Consider the following 22,138-nt stretch of genomic DNA (forward strand, 5'->3'; position numbering starts at 1 on the left):
AACCAGGAGCAACAAGCTATAGTCAAATGGCAGTGGCACAGGTTTTAAAATGGTAATGCCGTGCCATATCAAACTGATTGACATTTATTTCTGATAAATATAACCAAGGAAAGTAATCAGTATAGTTCTCCCAAGCCACTTATAGTCCCTAATTCCCTAGACTATTAAACTTAACATACAGACAACTTTTAATTAGGAATCACTCAACTGTATTTACTGACATCATTTAACTAACACCAAGCCTGTCTAAACACAGGAAGGGCTAACGGAATTTTCTGCCTTTTTTTTATTATCAGTCATCATTTAAAAATCATAGTACAATTGTTTCATAGAGACACTATTTTTTTTTAATGAAAATTTTCCTCCATTGAATTTCAACACCAATAAACATCACAGCATAATTATGGAATTGAATATAAGGGGAAAGATGTTCACTCTTTTCCAAGACTTGCATTGTAAAAGTGCATGGCGGTGTAATAAATCCTGGATTTCTCACAGAAGACTGAAATATCCCTGGCTATAGCTGGGGGAACAACGCACTTCACACATCCAACCATATGCTCACAAATGAGCAAATATTCTGTTGTTGGCATACTCTGGAGCCTAAAGATACTCTGCCATTGTTGGGAAACATAAAAGCTGAAGGCCACCTGGAGGATCTACTGCACCCTGAGCAGCAATTGTAGTTTTAATAAAAACTGTAATGACTCATTATGGTAAAAATTTATACTGATGAGGCTCCACCGCACATTTACACCATTTAGACACACCGTTTTTAAAAGTTAATTGGCACAGTTTTAACAGAGATTCCTAACGAGAGAAAAGAATTGAGGCCGAAAAGCAAAGGAGATGAGTGATACTGAAAAGGATATACAGATAACGTGATGGCATTTAAGAATCACCTGGGAAGCTTGGTAAAAATGCAAGTTTCCACATTCTACACCCCAAACTCCAGATTTTGTTGTTGTAGGCCGGAGTCAAGAAATGTGCATTTTTTAATACAGACCCAAGATAAGATGCTGATGCAGGCAACTCACACTCTGTATTTTGAGACAAATACTATAATGCCAGCAAGCACTGGAAGATAGAAGGCCTTTTAGACCGACCACATTTCCCTACCAAGAGGCAAGACTCAAAAGTCACATGAAAAGTCAATTCTTAAGAAAGACAAAAAAGAGGGGAAGGTAGGCAAAGAGAGAAAAAAATCAATCATACAAAAATTGAAATATAAATCAATGGAATAGGATAGAAAACCCAGAATAAGACCAGGCACTTATAGTCCATTAATAAAGGAGGTAAGACTATACAATGTTGGAAAGACCATCTCTTCAACAAATGGTGCTGGGAAAACTGGACAGCCACATGTAAAAAAATGAAGTCATTCCCTAACTCCATACACAAAAAAAAGGTCAAAATGGGTTGAAGATCTAAATGTTAGACCAGACACTATAAAACCCTTAGAGGAAAACATAGGCAGAACACTCTGACATAAATCACAACACCTTTTTTAATCCATCTCCCAGAATAATGGAAATAAGAGCAAAAATAAGCAAATGGGACCTACTTAAATTCAAAAGCTTTTGCACAACAAAGGAAACAATAAACAAAATGAAAAGACAGCCCACAGATTGGGAGAAAATATTTGCAAATGATGTAACTGTTAAGGGATTTATCTACTCCAAAATTTACAAACAGCTTATGACCCTTAATGGTGTGATCACTCACCTAGAGCCAGACAGCCTGGAATGTGAAGTCAAGTGGGCCTTAGAAAGCATCACTACGAACAAAGCTAGTGGAGGTGATGGAATTCCAGTTGAGCTATTTCAGATCCTGAAAGATGATGCTGTGAAAGTGCTGCACCCAATATGCCAGCCAATTTGGAAAACTCAGCAGTGGCCACAGGACTGGAAAAGGTCAGTTTTCATTCCAATCCCAAAGAAAGGCAATGCCAAAGAATGTTCAAACTACAGCACAATTAAACTCATCTCACATGCTAGTAAAGTAATGCTCAAAATTCTCCAAGCCAGGCTTCAGCAATATGTGACCCGTGAACTTCCAGATGTTCAAGCTGGTTTTAGAAAAGGCAAAGGAACCAGAGATCAAATTGCCAACATCCGCTGGATCATGGAAAAAGCAAGAGAGTTCCAGAGAAACGTCTATTTCTGCTTTGTTGACTATGCCAAAGCCGCTGACTTTGTGGATCACAATAAACTGTGAAAAATTCTGAAAGAGATGGGAATACCAGACCACCTGACCTGTCTCTTGAGAAACCTATATGCAGGTCAGGAAGCAACAGTTAGAACTGGACATGGAACAACAGACTGGTTCCAAATAGGAAAAGGAGTACGTCAAGGCTGTATATTGTCACCCTGCTTATGTAACTTCTATGGAAAGTACATCATGAGAAATGCTGGGCTGGAAGAAGCACAAGCTGGAATCAAGATTGCCGGGAGAAATATCAATAACCTCAGATATGCAGATGACACCATCCTTCTGGCAGAAAGTGAAGAAGAACTAAACAGCCTCTTGAAGAAAGTGAAAGAGGAGAGTGAAAAAATTGGCTTAAAGCTCAACATTCAGAAAACTAAGATCATGGCATCTGGTCCCATCACTTCATGGGAAACAGATGGGGAAACATGGAAACAGTGGCTGACTTTATTTTTGGGGGCTCCAAAATCACTGCAGATGGTGACTGCAGCCAGGAGATTAAAAGATGCTTGCTCCTTGGAAGAAAAGTTATGACACAACCTAGATAGCATATTGAAAAGCAGAGACATTACTTTGTCAACAACGGTCTGTCTAGTCAAGGCTATGATTTTTCCAGTGGTCATGTATGGATGTCAAAGTTGGACTGTAAAGAAAGCTGAGTGCTGAAGAATTGATGTTTTTGAACTGTGGTATTGGGGAAGACTCTTGAGAATCCCTTGGACTGCAAGGAGATCCAACCAGTCCATTCTGAAGGAGATCAGCTCTGGGTGTTCTTTGGAAGGACTGATGCTAAAGCTGAAACTCCAATACTTTGGCCACCTCATGCAAAGAGTTGACTCACTGGAAAAGGCCCTGATGCTGGGAGTGTTTGAGGGCAGGAGGAAAAGGGGACAAGAGAGGATGAAATGGCTGGATGGCATCACTGACTTGAGGCACATGAGTTTGGGTGAACTCTGGGTGTTGGCGATGGACAGGGAGGCCTGGTGTGCTGCAATTCATGGGGTCACAAACAGCCGGCCACAACTGAGTGACTGAACTGAACTCAACTATGACCCTTAATAATATCAAAACAAACAACCCACTCAAAAAATGGGCCAAAGACTTGAACAGACATTTCTCTAAAGAGGACACACGGATAGCCCATAGTCACATGAAAAGATGTTCAATATCACTAGTTATTAGATAAACACAAATCAAAGCTACAATGAGATATTACCTCATATTGGTCTGAATGGCTAGCATCTAGAAAATATCTACAAACAACAAACGCTAGAGAGGATGTGGAGAGAAGGGAACCCTCCTATACTGTTGTTGAGAATGTAAATTGATGCACCCACTATGGAGAACAGTATGGAGGTTCCTTAAAAAACTAAAAGTAGAGCTACCATATGACCCTGCAATCATATGACCCACTCCTGGGTTTATATCCAGAAAAAAAACACGGCCCCAAAAGATACATGCCACCCAATGTTCACTGCACACTGTTTACAATAGTATATATATATATACACACACACGACATCTTCATCCATTCCTCTGTTGATGGACATTTAGGTTGTTTCCATGTCTTGACTACTGTAAACACACACAGATATACACACAATGGAATATTACTCAGCCATTAAAAAGAATGAAATAAGGCCATTTGCAGTAACATGGACAGACCTGGAGTGTCATACTGAGTGAAGTAAGTCAGACAGGGGAGAAACATATGACATCCCTTACATGTGGAAAAGGAGAAATATCATATGACATCCCTTATATGTCAAATCTAAAAAGAAATAATACACATAAACTTACTTACAAAACAAAAAGAGACTCACAGACTTAGAAAACAAACTCACGGTTGACATTTGGTGAAGGGATAGTTAAGGACTTTGGGAAGGTCATGTACACACTGTGATTTTTAAAATGGATAACCAACAAAAACCTACTGTAGAGTACATGGAATTCTGCTCAATGGTATGTGCCAGCCTGGATGGGAGCAGGCTTTGGGGAATAAGGGATACATGTTACATATATGACTGAGTCCCTCCACTATTTACCTGAAACTATCACAATGTTGTTAATCAACTATACCCCAATACAAAAAGTTTTTGGTGTTAAAAAACAAAAAATTTTTTTTAATTAAATTTAAAAAATCAATCATGGTGAATTATTCTTCAGTTTTGAGAGGGTACCATGATATTTATATTGCCCAGGTCATCAATTCATGAACAATTCCAGTGTTAAATTTCCCAAATGGAATTAAATGTATTCATTTATACAGAAATAAATTTAAATGCCTATGAGTGGCAAGCATAGTAGAGATTAAAAAAAAAACCAAAAAAAAGAACAACCCCACCCCCACCCCTAGAAAAACAGGCATTGCCGAAAAGGTGCACTCAACCTCCACACAAAGAGAAAGCAGGCTCTGGGAGTAGGGTAGGATGAAAGACATGTGTCGTTAAAGGTAAAAACCATTCTCTGGGGTTCCTGGCGAGGAAAAGCTGTCTTTCAGATTTCATTAGGGAGGAGGTGAGCATCAGAGAAGGCTTCATGGTGGTGGCATTCCCAGTGACTCTTAAAGGGCAGACAGGTTTTTGGGGGAGTCTTTTTTTAATTGGAAGATAACTGCTTTACAATGTTGCATGTCTGTGTGTGCATATCCCCTCCCTCTTGAGCAACCCCCATATCCCATCCATCCAGGTGGTCACAGAGTGCCAGGCTGGGCTCCCTGTGTTATACAGCAGCTTCCCATTAGCTATCTGTTTTACACATGGTAAGGCAGACAGGTTTTGAACAGGATTCTCCATGTGCAGGAAAAGAGCATGCCAAGGACATGAGAATGTCTGAAAGTCCACTGAGAGACCTTATGAGAATGTATATAGCTAATATTAGCTTCCACTGCAGTGCTAACTAGACAGCAAGGCTCAAAATCTCTCAAAGGAAAATCATATAAATATATGCAGAAAAACATCTCCCTTCTCAGGAAACAGAAATGCCAACATCTGATTCTCAACCCCACTTAAAGTGGAAAAAAAAAAAAGATATATGTTGTTACAAAGCGAGGAAACAGTGGTATTAAAAACCCAGCAAAGAGCTGTCAGTGGGCACTTTCCCAAAAGGCAGCTGCCAAGCGCTTCACTCACTGTTGCACCCTGGATGCTACATCAGGCCTTGCAGATGGAACGTCAGGAGCAGGAGTGGCTGGGCAGGAAAGGTTAACTGGCCAGCTGAACATATGCACCAGTGTTCCTTCTATTGCTGAGGTCCTAACTCTTATTCAACAAAGACTCAAAAATACCATGTATCACAAGACCTGAAGAGAATTCAGAACTTTTGCTGTCTTTGGTACATATGAGTTTGTTTATGTGTTTTCTCCCCTTTGCTTCTGTTGCTGACAAAACTTCTGATGGACCCTTTCTGGGCTAGGAGGCTAAGGAAGCAACTTTCTCAGCTGTCTCACTGGAGGTCCATCTTTGAAACAACTGTGTTGGGTACTCAGATCTGGTTTATTTCCACTTGTTAGCCATGCCACTCAGGAAAGAGAAGCAAATTCATACACGTATCTTGTCTTGCATCTTGCAAAGTTAACTCATATTTTTAAACCAACATCCACCCAAGGCCTTGTCAATCTTAGTTCCGATGTACACCAAGCCTAAATGGACTTTGTTTCTTGCCTAAGGTAGTGCTGCACTGAAGCCCAACTGAAGTGCATTCATGATTTCAGACTATAAACACTGCATTTAAGTTTTGCTCTGCTTCTGTGTGACAGCAATCACTCTGTATCACTACACTCAGTCTAAACTCTCCTTTGTAATGGTTCGTGCACTAAAGACAGACTACCCTGAACCTGGGTACTAAAGATTTTTTTGTAACATTATGTTTGCTACATTACAGTAAAAGTCATAACATTCACTGCTCCATAACATATACTACTGCTTTCATTCAGATTTTTATATTGCTCTAAGCATTTACTCTAATTCAAGAGGAAATTCTGATAGAGAATAAAAGGATTTTAGAAACTATTTAAATGCTGGCTGTTTTATATTATGGAAACTGAAAAAAATACACATTCAAGAAATCACTCAAACCTCTATATGCCAGTGTCCTACACTGAACTGGACTATATTTTAGTACAACCTTTTTGTCAAGGGAATATATTTCATATTTGTAAAATGCTACTTGATTTCTGTAATCTTGAAAGTAAGATTCTTAAAATGGTAGAATCCCATATAGCCTTCTTTAAAAAGTGTTATGAGATATTTGTATATTTCAAGGTGGTATATGTTTATCTCTAGTGGTTAACTATATGAATGTACAGTTTGGGGCACTGGAAACATAGCATTTAATAAAACAAAAATCCTGGCCTTCAAAAAACTTGTGCTCAAGGGAAGATCCTATACAGTTAAGAATAAATAAATAAATAAAATACAGCCTATTAGATGGGGAGAGATTAGGAAAAGTACTTTAAGGATGGGGGTAGAGAGTTGGGGACAGGTTGGAATTCTAAATAGGCTGGTCAGGGAAGGCCCCTTTGAGAGGCAGCATTTAAGCACTAGGAGATACCCAGGTGAACCTGGGGAATGAGCATCCTGGCTGAGGGCAGAGCAAGTACAAATGCCAGCGTGGCTGGGGTGAAACGGGGAGGAGGGGCAGTCACAGAGAGGGAAGACATCTGAGAAATGACAGGGGACAGATCATACAGAGGGTTGTAAGCTGTTGAGATATGGGATGGAAAGCTATTACAGAGTTTTATTTAAAGCATTAATGTGATATGGCTTACATTTTTTTTATTGAGATGTAATTCACATATCATAAAACTCATCCTTTGAAAGGGCACAATTCAGTGGTTTTTAGTATAGTCACAAGGTTGTGCAACCACTTCCAACTCCAGAACGTTTTCATCACTTCAAAAAGAAGCCCTCGACCCCTAAGCAGTCACTCCCCTTTCCCATGCCCTTCTCCGGCTCTGGCAACCACGATCTACTTTCTCTATGGATTTGCATATTGTAGTCATTTCATATATATGGAATCATAATATGTGTGGCCTTTTGTATCTGACTTACTTTTTACCTGGATCTCTCTGGCTGCAGTGACGAGAACATGCTGAAAGGAGGCAAAGTCAGAAACAGGGAGATCAGTGAAGAGATGAATAGGGTAATTCAACTGAGAGATGAAAAGAGTCTGAAATAGGATGGGAAGTGAGATGGTAAATAACGGCTGGATCTTGAGTCATTTAGATAGGCTGGATACTGAGAATGAGAAAAAGAAAAGGAAAAGACAACTGTTTGGTTTTTCTCTCCATTCTAAAAAGATGGGGCTGACACCTACCTAGGGTGCAAGGCTACCGCGGGTTACAGACTGAGAAGAAACCACAGGGGCATGTTTTTGGAGATGTTAAGTAAATCTGGGATGGTGATGAGCCTTCTGTGTCAAGATGCCAAAAAGAGAGATGAATATGAGCCTGGAATTCAAAGGACACATCTGGGCTAGAGACAGAAATGTGGGAGTTTGCGAGTGGGAGACATTAATATTATGAAACTGGACGACATCGTCACGGATGTGAGTGATTAGAGAAAAGGGAAGAAATACAGTGAACGCGTCTATGGACGTGTCGATATTTATAGTCAGAGAGATGAAAAGGAACGGACATCAAAGACTAAGAAGAAAACACAAATAAGGTGAGAAGACCGAGAGAGAGAAGAGTTGCAAACATCAAATGGAAACACTTGTCGTGGTGGAGGGCACTGTCCACTCTGCCCAGTGCTGCTGAGAGAGCACTGAGAATTAGCCACTGGGTTCAGGAACATGTCAGGCAGTCATTCACAGGCCATGTGTTTTCTCTCCCTGCATCCCGTTCACCCCACTCCAGCCACATCTTCCTTTGCATTCGCTCTTTCCTCTGCTAGGTGTATGCCTTCTCAGACACGGCTCTGAAACAGGCTGAGCGGAGTGAGGAAGTCACAGGTCTGACTGGAGTGGGTTTAAGGGACAGTGGTAGAAAAAGAAGTGAAGTCAGTAGCAATTCTTTTGAGAAGTTTAATTGTAAAGGGGTGAAGAGAAACAGCTGAAACGGGAGGTAGAGTAACAGAGCTCTAAAATGGGAGACATAAAGACATGTTCGTGTGCTGGTAGGACAAACCAGTAGAAAGGGAAGAAAATTATGCCGGAAGGGACACAGAACGGCTGAGATAGGATATCATCTGCTCACCAAATAATCAACATTTAAAACATAAACCAGCTACTCATACAGGAAAAACAAATAAGGACAAGTTATTTTTTTCCAGAGACACAGAAACCACTTAAATCTGGGTCCATTCTTCAAGGCTAAAGGTGTTGGATTAACGGTATACCCAAGGTCAGATTCAAGCTTAGGCTCTAGGCTTGGAGTCACAGGATCCAAGTTCAAGGACCATGGTAAGTTACAGTATCCCAGAAACTTCTTTTGACCGCCCTCTTTTGTTCATAAAATACTTATTAGAAGCAGCCTGTCCTCTCTACCTTGCATAATTGATATGATGATCAAATGAAATATGTAGACATTATCACTCTTAGGTGCGCTGTTCCTGCAAGGTATGTTCAGTTCAGTTCAGTTCAGTGCTATTAGACGAACAACTGCACACCCCTGAGTCTCACTCCGACACTCTACACTCCAGTTCCAAGAAGGGGAAAAGGCAAGATGAAAAACTGGGGGAAGAATAAATAAAGCATCAAAAAGTAGAAGCTTTCTGGTTATATATTTAAACCACACTCAATAAGCTGGACGTGCATTATGCCTTAATTTCCACTTTTTAAAAAAACTCAATGACCAAAAATCCTCTGGTTTAGATTCAGCTGAGCCTGGGGCAAAAAAAAAAAAAAAAGTACACTAAATTTGACTGTAGATCTGAAGCAAGATCATGCTTAAATAAAGATGTGACTTAATACCGTCCCATGAATCTCTTTTATTCTCCACGCTACCTGCCACCTACCAAGTGAAAGTGAAAGTGTTAGCTGCTCAGTTGTATCCGACTCTTTGTGACCCCATGGACTGGAGCTCTCCAGGCTCCTCTGTTCATGGACTTTTCCAGGCAGGAACACTGGAGTGGGGTACCATTTCCTTCTCCATGGGATCTTCCCGACCCAAGGATTGAACCCACATCTCCTGCATTGCAGGCAAATTCTTTACCTTCTGAGTCATCCACCTGCCAAGATCATGTTAAATAAAAAGACTATGTGCCCCTCGACTTTTTGTTAAATAGATATTAGCAGGTGTCTTGATTAAATTTTATCTGTTCATTAATTTTTAATTCTGCCTGCTTTGTGTATGGACCATAGCTCTCTTTAAGGAAGATTCCTTACAGGGTATCTTGATCTAGCCATTAATTTTTCCCTTGATTTCTTCAAGTAAACTAAACACAAAGGTGTGTGCTCATTTTTTCAAATGGGAAAAATCTACTTTTATCAAAGAATGATTAACATGAAGAATTCTGATATGGAATTTACAACAAACGCCAAAGTTGAACTGACCTTATTGCTCAGCTCCCCCTCATATTTGATCAGAAAACTAAAGAACTTAGCTAGCCATGGGACCTCACAAGGCTTTAAAGTGTATGAAAGACAGAATATATGAGAAAACACACACACACACACACACACACCCCTGTATGTATGTGGGCATGTATATATGCCACTCTCCTTTACAATATGTCTATATAATCATATACACCCCTTGGCAGAGGAGTCAGAGTTTCCTTGTGGGGCCTTCCCTGGTGGTCTCGTGATTAAAAATCCACCTGGCAATGCAGAGGATGTGGATTTGATCCTGGTCTGACAATTAAGATCCATATGCCACAGAGCAGCTAAGCCTGGGCTGCAACTACAGAGCCTGCGCGCTCCAGGGTCTGTGCACCCCAGCTGGAGAGCCCAGGCACTGCAATTTCTGAAGCCGGCACACCACAACTAGAGAATGTCTGCACCACAAAGAAAGACCCGCATGATGCAAGGGAGACATCAAGTGATGCAACCAAGACCTGATGCAGCCAAATAAACATTTTTTAAAAACAGCTTCTTTGCAAAATCAGTGTGTACACTTCCTGTATAATTAAGAGGAATAAGAGCTTACTTTTTTCTAATTATAAAGAAAACTTTGTATCTTTACATTTATGAATACTTGTATACCAGGAACTTAGATACTGATTCTCTAGTCAGAATTTCAACATCTCACTAAAATCCCCATGACTTTTTTACATAAAACAATTCACTTTGTAATGATGTAAATTACAGAGATTCCAGGAACAAATTATTCTGATGGGCAAGTGTATCTACCTCAAGCTCCAACTTAGTGACACATTCCAGTATTATTGAGGAAGAAATTATTTTAAGGAAGTGATTTTTTGGAATTAGCTTTTATCAAAGTATAGTTGCTTTCCAATGCTGTGTTAGTTTCTAGCTGTACAGCAAAGTGAAGCAAAGTATAAAGCATTTCATACTTAAAAAAATGATATAAAGTGATTTTTCTTTAAGTTAAAACCTATCACTTAGGGGGCCCAAGTCATTTCAAGAATTGGTTTTGATTTGACTTTAAAGAAAGTTTTATCATAATACTATTATAGTATTATAATTATATAATTAAAAATATAATGAATATAATGTCATAATTAACACTATTAAAATATTAACTCATCTCAATTACTTAGGGTCATCATTACAAATATGCGATAATAAGCTACATTATAAGATCTTCATAAATTCAGAATTTGTTGCAGAATATGGATCCCTTCACCCTCATCCCAGGTAGATGTAGGCTACACTTTTTCTTAGATGACACTGTCTGCCTCTTATAGCTTTTCTGCCTTCCCTGCCTTGGCAGGAGGCCAGCAGTCATTTCTTGCTCCTATCAGTGTGTCTGTAGTTAGCAGGCTCCCCAATTTTCATGCATCTTTTTCTTGATTCTAAAAAGTAGTAGAAAAAGCCACAGTCTCAAAGTGTGGTGGTTCTGCCACAGCCCAGCTGCAGGTCCTCGACAAACCACTGAACCACTTTAGGAATTTGTTTCCTTATCTACACAATGAAAGAACTGGACTGAATGATGGTTAAGTTTCATCCAACCTTGAAACTTCATAATGAATGAATTTTTCTAAAAGCTAGGAAGTCCACCACCTAAGTTTATTAGAACTGTGTCCAAAGAATAGAGAAACTCAGAGAAAGGACCTCAGAAGTTTCCATACTTCTGTGCATGGAATTTACAGTATCCTGGGCTTGCTAGGTCACGGACTTTTCAGTCTTCTAGATTCTTTTATCTCTAGTAAGTGAGGTTTTGCACTGGATAAATCAGGTCTGGACAAATGGGATAGAATTATATTAAGTGCTTTTGGAACAGAAAATTAAATATGACTCAAATATACTTCTTTCACATAAAAGATAAGAATCCAAGAAATTTTCAGAAATTCACAGAATTATTCCCTTATGAAAACTTTTGTTTCTAAGTGCATTTCCATTTGATATATAAACAAAACGCAAGACACTACATGCATTAAAAAATGACTCACCTATAACTACATCATGTCCATCAACCAAGCCAGCAGAGAAGAGCTCCTGAGAAACGCCGTCTGCAGTATCTGCCCAAATGCGAAACGAAGGTGGATCAGAAACCACACAAAAGTTAACAATCTAGTACAATGTAAAATATATATACTTTTCATTTAGAAAAATCATCCACGTGTATTTCAACAATTCAGATTCTATCAGGTGGAAAAATCAGAAGCAATGTGAAATACATTTGCCACATACAATTTGCATCCTGTTCTTTGTTCAACAGAAGTTCTACAAAATTACTGTTTCATTTTTGGTGAGCCAAGAAAATTTTGCCTTTTGTCTACTACCTGAATTAGTCCTCAAATGCACCTCTAGAAGTTAGCTCATAACTGGTCCCTATGACAATGCTTTTCTTTCTCGCCAAGGTTAATTCCAGCCACCATCAATCCTTTCCTATCATTAGTAGCTACTGAGTTAGAATTTATGGCAAAGGTTGAAGAGGTAGCATTTGATACAACCTTATATTTGGTACAAACAGCCTGTGAGCTTGTTGGACTATTAAGATGAGCTATTTAAATGAATGCTATTAAGAAAATCCTTTAACATGACATTGATCATTCGATAGCAACAGACTCATTCTCTTAGAAAATGTGGTTGAATAAAAGAATGTAGCTTCTCAATAACTGACAGGGGTTAGCAATCTCATAAAGATGAGATTGAACAGGCTGCAGCAAGTGAATATAACAGAAATTACTTAATTGAGAGGTTATACATGAACATGACAATAGTGATAAGTCTGTTTGAAGACTTTGTAAAGGGAAATTGATAAATTTGCCACGTGCTCAAAGAACCATTATGAACCTGGATGTTTTCACAAGGGAGACTACATGCTCTCCATGGCAGCCTGATATTATCACAAATATCCTGTATTAGAGTTAGATAAGAAGAAACAGGGAAAGTACAGCTTCTGAATCAAGCAACCACCTAAACTGAACTACAGTTTGCTATGCCAAAGGCTGCCTTCATCAGAGAATGGGTTTCCCTGCTTAATCTGTGTTTCAAATGTGGTGATGTGTGTTGCGTGTGTAAGTGTGTACTCATACTCAACATGAGCACGTAGCTGAAGGTACAATTATCTTTCACAGTGGGCTTTAATATGCTTAGCCTGGTGTCTGACTCATAGTAATTACTCAACAAATGGTAGCTGTGATGATGACGAGGCAACCAGAGACCATTTGAAATGCACCTTCTTTTTCTCTCTCATACGTGGCCCAATTTTCCAAACTGCCAACAAGACTTTGAGAGTTGATATATATTCTTTGTACTTTCAGAGACACTGTGGTATTCTATCATTTTACTCATCCAATGAAATGGAATCAAAGAAGGTAATGGAAAAAAAAAACATAGGAATCTTACTAAACAATGAAATTCCATATAAGGTGGGCTTATCTGTGGCTTCCCAGCAATAAAGAATCTGCCTGCCGATGTAGGAGCCATGGGTTTGATCCCTGGGTCAGGAAGATCCCATGGAGAAGGAAATGGCAACCCACTCCAGTATTCTTACCTGGAAAATCCCACGGACGGAGGAACTTGGTTAGGCTACAGTCCAGGGGTCGCAAAGAGTCGGACACGACTGAGCAACTTCACTCACTATACTGGACCTTGTCCTCCCTATTACGAGTACAAGAAACACCTTACAAAATTCTCTCAGAGATAAAATGATCTCGTAGCATGAACCTTGGTGTTGTTTAGTCACTAAGTCATGTCTGACTCTTTGCTACCCTATGGACTGTAGCCTGCCAGGCTCCTCTGTCCGTGGGATTTCCTGGCAAGAATACTGGAGTGGGTTGCCACTTCCTTCTCCAGGGGATCTTCCTGACCCAGGAATCAAACCCATGGCTCCTACACTGGAGGCAGATTCTTTATTGCCGGGAAGCCAGGGAAGCCCATAGCATGAACCTAGGACAGCATAATAAAAGGCTCTAGTCTGAATATGACGTAGCTTTATAAAGTTGGCTAGAACATTCAGCCTCAATCTCCATCTTCCTGGATGCCACTAGAAACTTCAGGAAAAGCAGCGTATTGAATTAAAGTGCCTGCCTCATAGACACCAGGCATACAGTAGGCAGTGGTTTCATGCTATTGACTGACTATCTGTTAAAGCAACTGGGTGTGATACCACCATCTCTAAAGTTACCAATAAGATCCTACACTTGAGTAAGGAGCTATAATCAAAGAAGTCAGATGAGAATGGAATAATCAAACAAAGCCACATTGAGGGTTAGCACTACAGCAGTACTGAAGCAAAGAACATTCCCAAATCATTAAAGTGTGCGGCATCTCTGACTATTTTCAGGACTGTTGGGTACCGAATGAGTCATATCAAAATAGCAAATGGGTGGTGCTTATTGGTCAAAAATGGAAATGTTCCTGGTTTGTGTGTGTGTGCCATTCAGCAGTTATTTTTCATGCATGTTAAGTAATATGTCAGTAACAGTTTAGAACAAAAACTTGAGGTAACTGATAATTTATTTTTCATTAAGCTATCTAACATTCCTGATGCATAAATAGGTTAAGCAATCATAAATAATCATGTAAGCTCTGCTTTCTAGACCATTACAGCAACATAATAAACACAAAGGGTTTGCCCTCAAATGAGGACCGAATATGTGATACGTTCACTTTACACATTCAATGCCATGTATATTTAGGTATGTATATAGCAGAGACATAGTACACGTGATATGCATGCACAGATGGAGTGCAAACAACATCTGAAGTGCTTGACAGCATCAGTAACCACACAAGCACAGTGATTCAACTGTGGCGTTTCTGAAACTATTAATAACAGGCTGTGCTCGCTGCCCAGGGAGGGCCAGCTATCACCGGGAAGTCAGCACTGCGGTCTCTGTCTGGGCAACAAAAGCAGAGACTGAACCTAACCATGGCAAACGGGGTTGCCGAAGCCAGCACAAAGGGCCAGGTAATGCAGATAGGGCTGTTCTATCCCCAGCAATCCTCAGCTCAGAAACTCGTTTCTTTGTTTCCTTTGAAAAAGTTGATTTTTACTGCCACTGTCAATCTTAAACAATCAGATGCAAAAAAAAAAATACTGTTAAAATAAGAATTGTTCTTTTTATTTACTATACTTGAAACTCTTATTATATAATTGTTAGATTTTATCACAGAACTGGCTGGTCAACATTTCTATATCATGACAAACTAGCTTTTAGATAACAGCAACCAGCAACAGTTCAATGTCAGAGACTGACTCTAAGCTGTCAAAGACGCTCCCCAGAAAGAAAGACCAGTTAGGAAATTCACTAGGTCTTCCTTTATGTTTGTTTTGTAAAAAGATATGTTGGATTCAAATATACTAGAAATCATGATGATGATGATTATTTTTTTTGGCTACAAAGCACGGCATGCAGGGGTCTTAGTTCCCCAACCAGGGACTGAACCTGTGTCTCTTGCTCTGGAAGCACAGAGTCTTAGCCACTGGACCACCAGGGAAGTCCTCTGGAAATCATGAAATCTTTGTGCTTACAGGAGACTAGAGATCAGGGCCACTGAGTCCATAATCACCTATGGCCCAGGAACACATTTTGTTTGGTGGGCAGGGTTTGTTCAAAACTGAACTGGAATGTACTTAGACAGAACTCTCCAGTTCCCACAGTTCACTTTGGCTCCCGTAAGCATTTGAGCCTGCGTCTTCTTACAGGTGGTAACAGCAAGGAGATCAAGCCATTAACTGACTGACTAGCTATCAAGTCAGGACAGTTTCAGGTTTTCAAAATTTTAGCACATACAATTCCAACTTTTTTAATCAAGTCAAATCTGACATGGAGTTCTAACACGTAAAATAATTACGGCGTGTTATACGTTCAAACTTATGAGATTAATGAAATATCAAGGCTATTTTCATGTAAAAGTCTGAAACCAGAGGTCAACGACAGTAACTGTTACAGTCACAGCATTAGCACCTGATTTTCACTTCTTTAGACTGTTCTTCTTATGAACTAAAGAGTGGAAATAGCAATTTTTGTTTAACAACTAGTTTTGTGATCTCTAAAGCCTGAATCCATTAGTTAACCAAAACGACTTGGGATTCTCCTGCATTACCAGGTGCTTGCCAGGTGCTAGAGACACCTAGAAACAGGACATGGTTTGATGACTTCCATGCATCCTAGCACTAAAAGAGCAACCAGTCTAGCCCTGACACTATTTTAGTAACTACTCAAAATACTAAAATTACATTCTGCTGCCAGACTGGCCTTGTTGCTACCAAGCCTCCTAGTGGTGCCTGTAGCAAGTAGCAGCCCAGACTCTGCTCAGCACAGGCTTCGTATAATCAGAACGGACAACAGAGAGGCCAAGCGTGCTACCTTTTGGTCTGATGTCATGGTTTGCTGCTCAACCGTAATCAGGACTGCCGTGCGCATCTCATCACACTCATCATAACGTCCTTTAGGCCCTGCATCACCATGCCAGCACTTCTTTTCACGCTTGAGCTAATAGACTTAATTTATAAGTGTGTGTATGCTGTGCAGCACGCGTCATTACAATTCATACATCAGTAGTAGGTTTGGTTTGGATTCTCTGCAGTTACTACAAATCCTTTCTTCCTTCCTTCCTTCCTTCCCTCCTCTGTTGTTAGAGAATGCATTTTTGAATAGCAAATTATAACCACACGCTTATAATCAATTTCTGAAATGCTCTCTGTAGCACTAAAATAATAATTTCAATTGAAACTTACCTCTTCCTGGAGTAAACTCAAATCGTATGTCATTAAGTTCCTTCCTGGAGTTTCTGAAATACATAACACATAGCATATTAAACTCTAATGAAGCAGAGTTTAACCAAAATAAATGTATTCCAATTTTTATAAGATGCTACTGACACACAGATAGCGTTGAACAGTTTTAGGGTTACCTCTAATACTTCTTTAACTAGAAGAGGCAGTTATGACAATAATAAAGGAAAATATTTAATTGATTGAATTTACCTTATACAAACATGATTATATCACAAAATTATAAAAATAAATGTTCCTTTCATAAAATCTACAATAAGTCAATAACCTTAAATTTAATTCTGTAATTAAAATTTTCAGAAGCTTTTAGTCTAGCAAAATAATATTCAATACAGTTTTCATATGTTCCTGGGAAAATAGCATTTTGTCAAATTATTTTTAAAAGTGAAACAAAGGGGATAGTCTTAGCAGTAATTTCATGACAGCACTATACATTAAATTATCCAACAAAACAGCTGGAATAAGGTATGTAGTTTCCTTTTAAAAATTTTATCTCAATAGACAGGACCTGTGACTGCTGCAAAATTGCCCACTGAATATACAAAATTTGAGAACAATTTTAAATGACTACATAAAAGTACAACAGACACACACATGTACATGCGACCGAAAAACTAAAAGACACTGAGGAAACATGGAACAAGTAAATATCTAAGATATGAGTTTCCCAGAAACAGATTCATAGCCAGAGAACGAACTTATGATAACCATGCAGGAAGGGTAGCTGGGAAGTTTGGGATTGAAATGTATGCAACTGCTATATATATCTTTTTTTAAATATGAGTTTTCCATTCATATTAATATCAAGACATGATAAGGGTCAGTGAATTAGAATGGTCTTAATTTTTCATAAGAACTCTAAAATATTATGAGTAACTCTCAACAGATGCTAGAATTAAAATTAATTTTAAAAAAAACAAAACTTTAAGAAACCACAACAGGACATATGAAATGGTCATTTCTGTATGCACTCAACTCTGCTCTGTTGCCAAAGGTACCCAAGGCTGAGACAGAGACAGTCTGAATACCCAGCCATGAACATTCTCCTTCCCATGCCAGGGGAGTCTGATCAAATCTTCTAATACTGCAGTTTGATACTCTAGCACTTTGGGTAATTCAGTACCGTGCCTAAATCTTGATGTCATCAGTCTCTGAGCCTTCTTTGTTCCCTAAACTGACGGTGGTTATCTCCTACCACACCCTGTGACACCAAGTGAGAGGAGGCTCAGGAAGATGACAAAGACCTAGTACTGACAAAGAGAAAGCCCTTCTCCTAGTGCCTAGGGAAGCTTCCTCCCTTCCACAAGCAGGGCGGAAAAGGGGCAAGAACTCTAGAGATACCCAAGCCCACGGTATCGACATGGGAGCCTTGAACCTCGGCATATCCTCTCTGGTGTTCGCACCATGATTTTATCATTACTCCTCTGGGAGACAAAAATGGGACCAGCAGATATTAGCAATTGCTACAGCTGTGCTTCATTTAGGACCTTCTGAGGATCTGAAAACTGAAAATTGTGGATGTTCACACTAAAAAGAAGTAGAAACATGATCAACATGTGAACTTGCAGGCAACTATAATATAGATAGTTCAGAGATTTTGGACCCCGGACTAAATAAACCTGCCCTGAAGATGGAGTGGGCAACAAACAACCAGTGCCTGCAACAGCAGGTCTATGTGCATGTTGCCTAAATTTTCTTAATAAATGACAGTGTCATCACACATTACACAGTGCTTTCATATCCACTGGCAGTTCTAAAATGTTTTGGTCTTAGGACCCCTTCACGTTCTTAAAAAGTATCAGGGACCCCTAAAGAGCTTTTGCTTGTGCTGATTATGTCCATCAATATTTACTGTATTGGAAATTAAAACTAATTCATTTAAAAATATGTATTAATTTACATGAAAGTGATAATAATTAGCACATCACATGTTAATGTAAAAGGAACAACTATTTTGCTTTCTAAAAGAAAAACAAATCAGTGAATGCACTGTTTTCTATTTTTGTAAACCTCTCTATTGTCTGGCTTAAGGTAGCTAGTACATGTTGTCCTTCAGATTCAATCTGCTGCAATATCACATATCGTGGAGCCAGCCACTGGAAATTCCACCATACGTATGTGGAAGAATGACAGTGAAAAAGGCCAATAATTTCTTAATATCACTATAAAAATAGTTTCCACCTCATAAGCTCCTTGAACGGTCTCACGGACCACCCCCCCAGGGATCACAGGACCACACTTTGAGAAATACTGATAACAGATTTCATTTGATCCCAGCAATCAATGTTTGAGACATGCAAAGTAGGTATTACTTGTTTCCCACTTCTGATGAGCACATTCAATGGCTTTTCCAAGTTTACAAAGGTAATGAGTGGCAGAGTGAGGACCAACAATTCTATACTGTAAATACCTACTGCAAATAGAAATGTTTGATTCCCGTTACTTTTTGAGAGAAAACAAAGTATTCCCCAACATTTTGCATGTTACCGTGAGAAGATCAGTAAGCATTCACTTACTTAACAGCCTTGGTCTTGTGTGTTACGTATCAGCAAAGATTGAATTAGGACTAAAACAATTCAATAAGGAAAAAAAAAAACACCAGGAAAGCAAGTATTTATGGTGTATAAAAAATGAAATGACAGAGGGAGAAAATGAGAAATCAATTAGGTTTGATGCTAATGTATCCCACTGTTCCTTTCCTCTTTCCTTTGATCAGATTGTCTCAAGTTATTTTGTTCTACTAAGGTCAAGGACTTTCCTGTAGCTCAGACAGTAAAGAATCTGTCTGCAATGCAGGAGACCTGGGTTTGCTCCCTTGGTTAGGAAGATCCCCTGCAGAAGGAAATGGCAACCCACTCCAGTATTCTTGCCTGGAGAATTCCATGGATAGAGGAGCCTGGTGATCTCCTCTGGGGTCCATGGGGTGAAGAAGAGTCAGACATAACTGAGTGACCTTACTACTAAGGTCATGGAAGAGAGGTATAAGAACTGTAACCAAAACATCACCATGCATATTCTGATTCTTAAATATTAATCCCACAAAGTTAATATCCAACATCCATAATCTCTATGCACATCAATGGTGGCTCAAGTTATGGAGGTTGCCTAGACAAGTCATTCTCCTTTAACTCTGAACCAAAAATACCCACCTTTGAAAAGATCACAGTGATTGAGTGTGTGTAGCAGACTTGTCCCATCAGGGTGAAATATAGCTGGAAAAATGCCTAATTGGATCTGACTACTGAAGGTCATCCTTTTATAAAGAATTAATCTTTTCAGACTCATATTTAACACCTTTAATTGAAAGTACATTTACTTTAATTGATATGGCACAGGATACTCCTAATTTCAGGGAAGCTGAAAATAGGTATGATTTAAGGCCAGAAACTATGCAACTTTCCAGGGCAAACATTAATAACTTGAGAGTTTCAAGACCCAGGTGACCTCTGATAACTTAAAAACTCTTTCAATCCTAAAAATAATAAAACAAAACAAAGAACAAACTCTTACATTGGTTCAGGCGCAACACCTCTGCATCACAAACGCAAATACCTACAGGGCTCAGGCAGGAAATTTCTTTTTTAAAACAGGTGATAGCATGGTTTAAAGATCAAAAAGTACGGTATAGTATGGGCATCCCTGGTGGCTCAGACAGTAAAGAATCTGCCTGCAATGAAGGAGACCTGGGTTTAATCCCCGGTCAGGAAGACCCCTGGAGAAGGGAATGGCTACCACTTCAGTATTCTTGCCTGGAGAGCTCCATGGATAGAGGAGCCTGGTGGGCTACAGTCCACGGGGTCGCAGAGAGTCAGATACAACTGAGTGACTAAGCAACAGGCAGGTTCAGTGGGTATTCTGTGAAATCTAGCCCTCTCAACTCCCTTTGCTCATCTGCCTGGTCCCCCTCACTGAGGCAATCATGCTACAGGCTTTCTGTGTATGCTTCATGAGATGTTTTACATAAGCACTAGTAAATACAGTGTGCTCACTAGCCTGTTTAATACAGTGGGAGACGGCAACTGCGTTCTATATCCACTGTTCTGCATCTTGCCTTTTATTTAACTTAATAATATACCTTGGAATTTCTTCATATTGGTTCACAGAGAGCTTTCTCATTCTTTCCTGTTTGTTTATAGCTACACAGTATTCAATTGTATGCTCTATCCTTCTTTAACCAGTTCCCATTCTATGAGTAGATTGTTTCCAGTCTTTCACTATTATGAACAACGCTTCAATGAATAACCTTGTTCTTAGGTCCCTTGGCAAATATGTGAGTATAAAAATAAATTTTCTGGAAGCAAATTGCTTGGTCAAAGGATATATGCATTCACATTTGATTTGACCGATACTGTCAAATTCCTCTTCATTTATGTTGCATCAATTTATACTCTCAGAAGCAATCTGAAAGCACCATTGCAGGCACTTTTAAATGAGTATGGCAGGAAGTATATTAAAAAAACAGCCAAGAAACAGGGAGATGCAGGGACTCTGCCAGCTGATAAACATATTCTCCGTTGAAAGGGGGCAACCAGCACCAGCGGGTTAGGGTCAAGTAGGATCGGGGCTTAGTTTTGTTAAATATTATTTTTCCACATCCATTCAAAGTGAGGAGTTCCAAGATACAGGCTGGTAAGTATTTTTCTTTTTGCTCTTTCAATTCATCTGCAAGGGACATAGTGAACACTTTAATTGAGGCAGCTGGCTAACAGGGTGGTGAAGACAGACGGGAGTGAACACATACCCCTCCTGGTGAGGGAGGTGTAAGAGGCCTGGACAGCTGAAGTATATATTTTACAGGGGGTAGCACTTTTCTGCACCTCTTAATTTACCATGTCAAGACAGCCTGAAAGACTTATTGCTCTTGGAGGACTCCCAAACTAAAAGGCCAGCTCAGGACTATATGCATCCCTCGGCTGCACGGTAATGTCTCTCAGCCTATGCCAGCAACTGTTCAGGGACACGTGAGCCCCAAGAGTTGGATCTGAGCAAGAGGCTGAGCAGCCCAAAGACCACTCGCTGTCGAAGGGCATCATAAACTCTAAGCACTGGCGCTGCATGCCTCCCCCACAGGGTGCTCCGGAGTGAGGCTGAAAGCCAACCATTTCCTCAAGCTCTGAGGGGGAAGGATACAGTTGGGGTGACAGCACTCAGGGCCCCTGTAAGGGCAGGAAGGACAGTTTCCCAGGATCCAGAGGTGGCCCCTCTCTTCTAAGCAACAGGGGATGTTCATGATCAATGACAGCCCTCTTCTTCCTTACTCTTCCCCAAAATTCCAGGTCAGGGCAAAGCTGTGGGTGTCCAAGGTAGTTCAGAGAGAGCCATACACTCTGGTACTCCTGGAGTGTCTCCCCTTATCGGGAGCAGGAGGGGGACCTTTCAAACATGTCGGGCCGGGAATCACTGGGGACAACATTCAGCTTCTTTCCTACTCTTGGCACTGGACTGAAGTCCTCTCCCACGGGTTTAGGAAGAGACACAGACTCTCTCCACACCAGGAGGTGAGCTGGCATGGATGACGAAATACCACGGATGGGGGAGAGAAGTCCGACTTCGAATCTACCCTCTACTCGTCGGGCCTCTACTTTGCTCAGCTGTGAGATGGGGAAAATAACTAAC

At 39.9% G+C, this 22,138-nt stretch overlaps 1 protein-coding gene across 1 annotated transcript in view; it reads right to left on the reverse strand.

The window, feature by feature from the left end:
* STK39 (serine/threonine kinase 39) overlaps positions 1-22,138 on the reverse strand; it is a 318,038-nt gene that overhangs the window by 56,355 nt on the left and 239,545 nt on the right. Inside the window, exons 15-16 of the mRNA XM_018064061.1 lie at positions 16,466-16,518; positions 11,724-11,792 (exon numbers count right to left, since the gene is read on the reverse strand). Of these exons, the coding sequence (XP_017919550.1) occupies positions 11,724-11,792; positions 16,466-16,518 (122 nt within the window). The remainder of the gene's footprint in view (positions 1-11,723; positions 11,793-16,465; positions 16,519-22,138) is intronic.

The sequence above is a fragment of the Capra hircus genome, chromosome 2 (genome assembly GCF_001704415.2).
Source record: "Capra hircus breed San Clemente chromosome 2, ASM170441v1, whole genome shotgun sequence".
Classification (NCBI taxonomy): Eukaryota; Metazoa; Chordata; class Mammalia; order Artiodactyla; family Bovidae; genus Capra; species Capra hircus.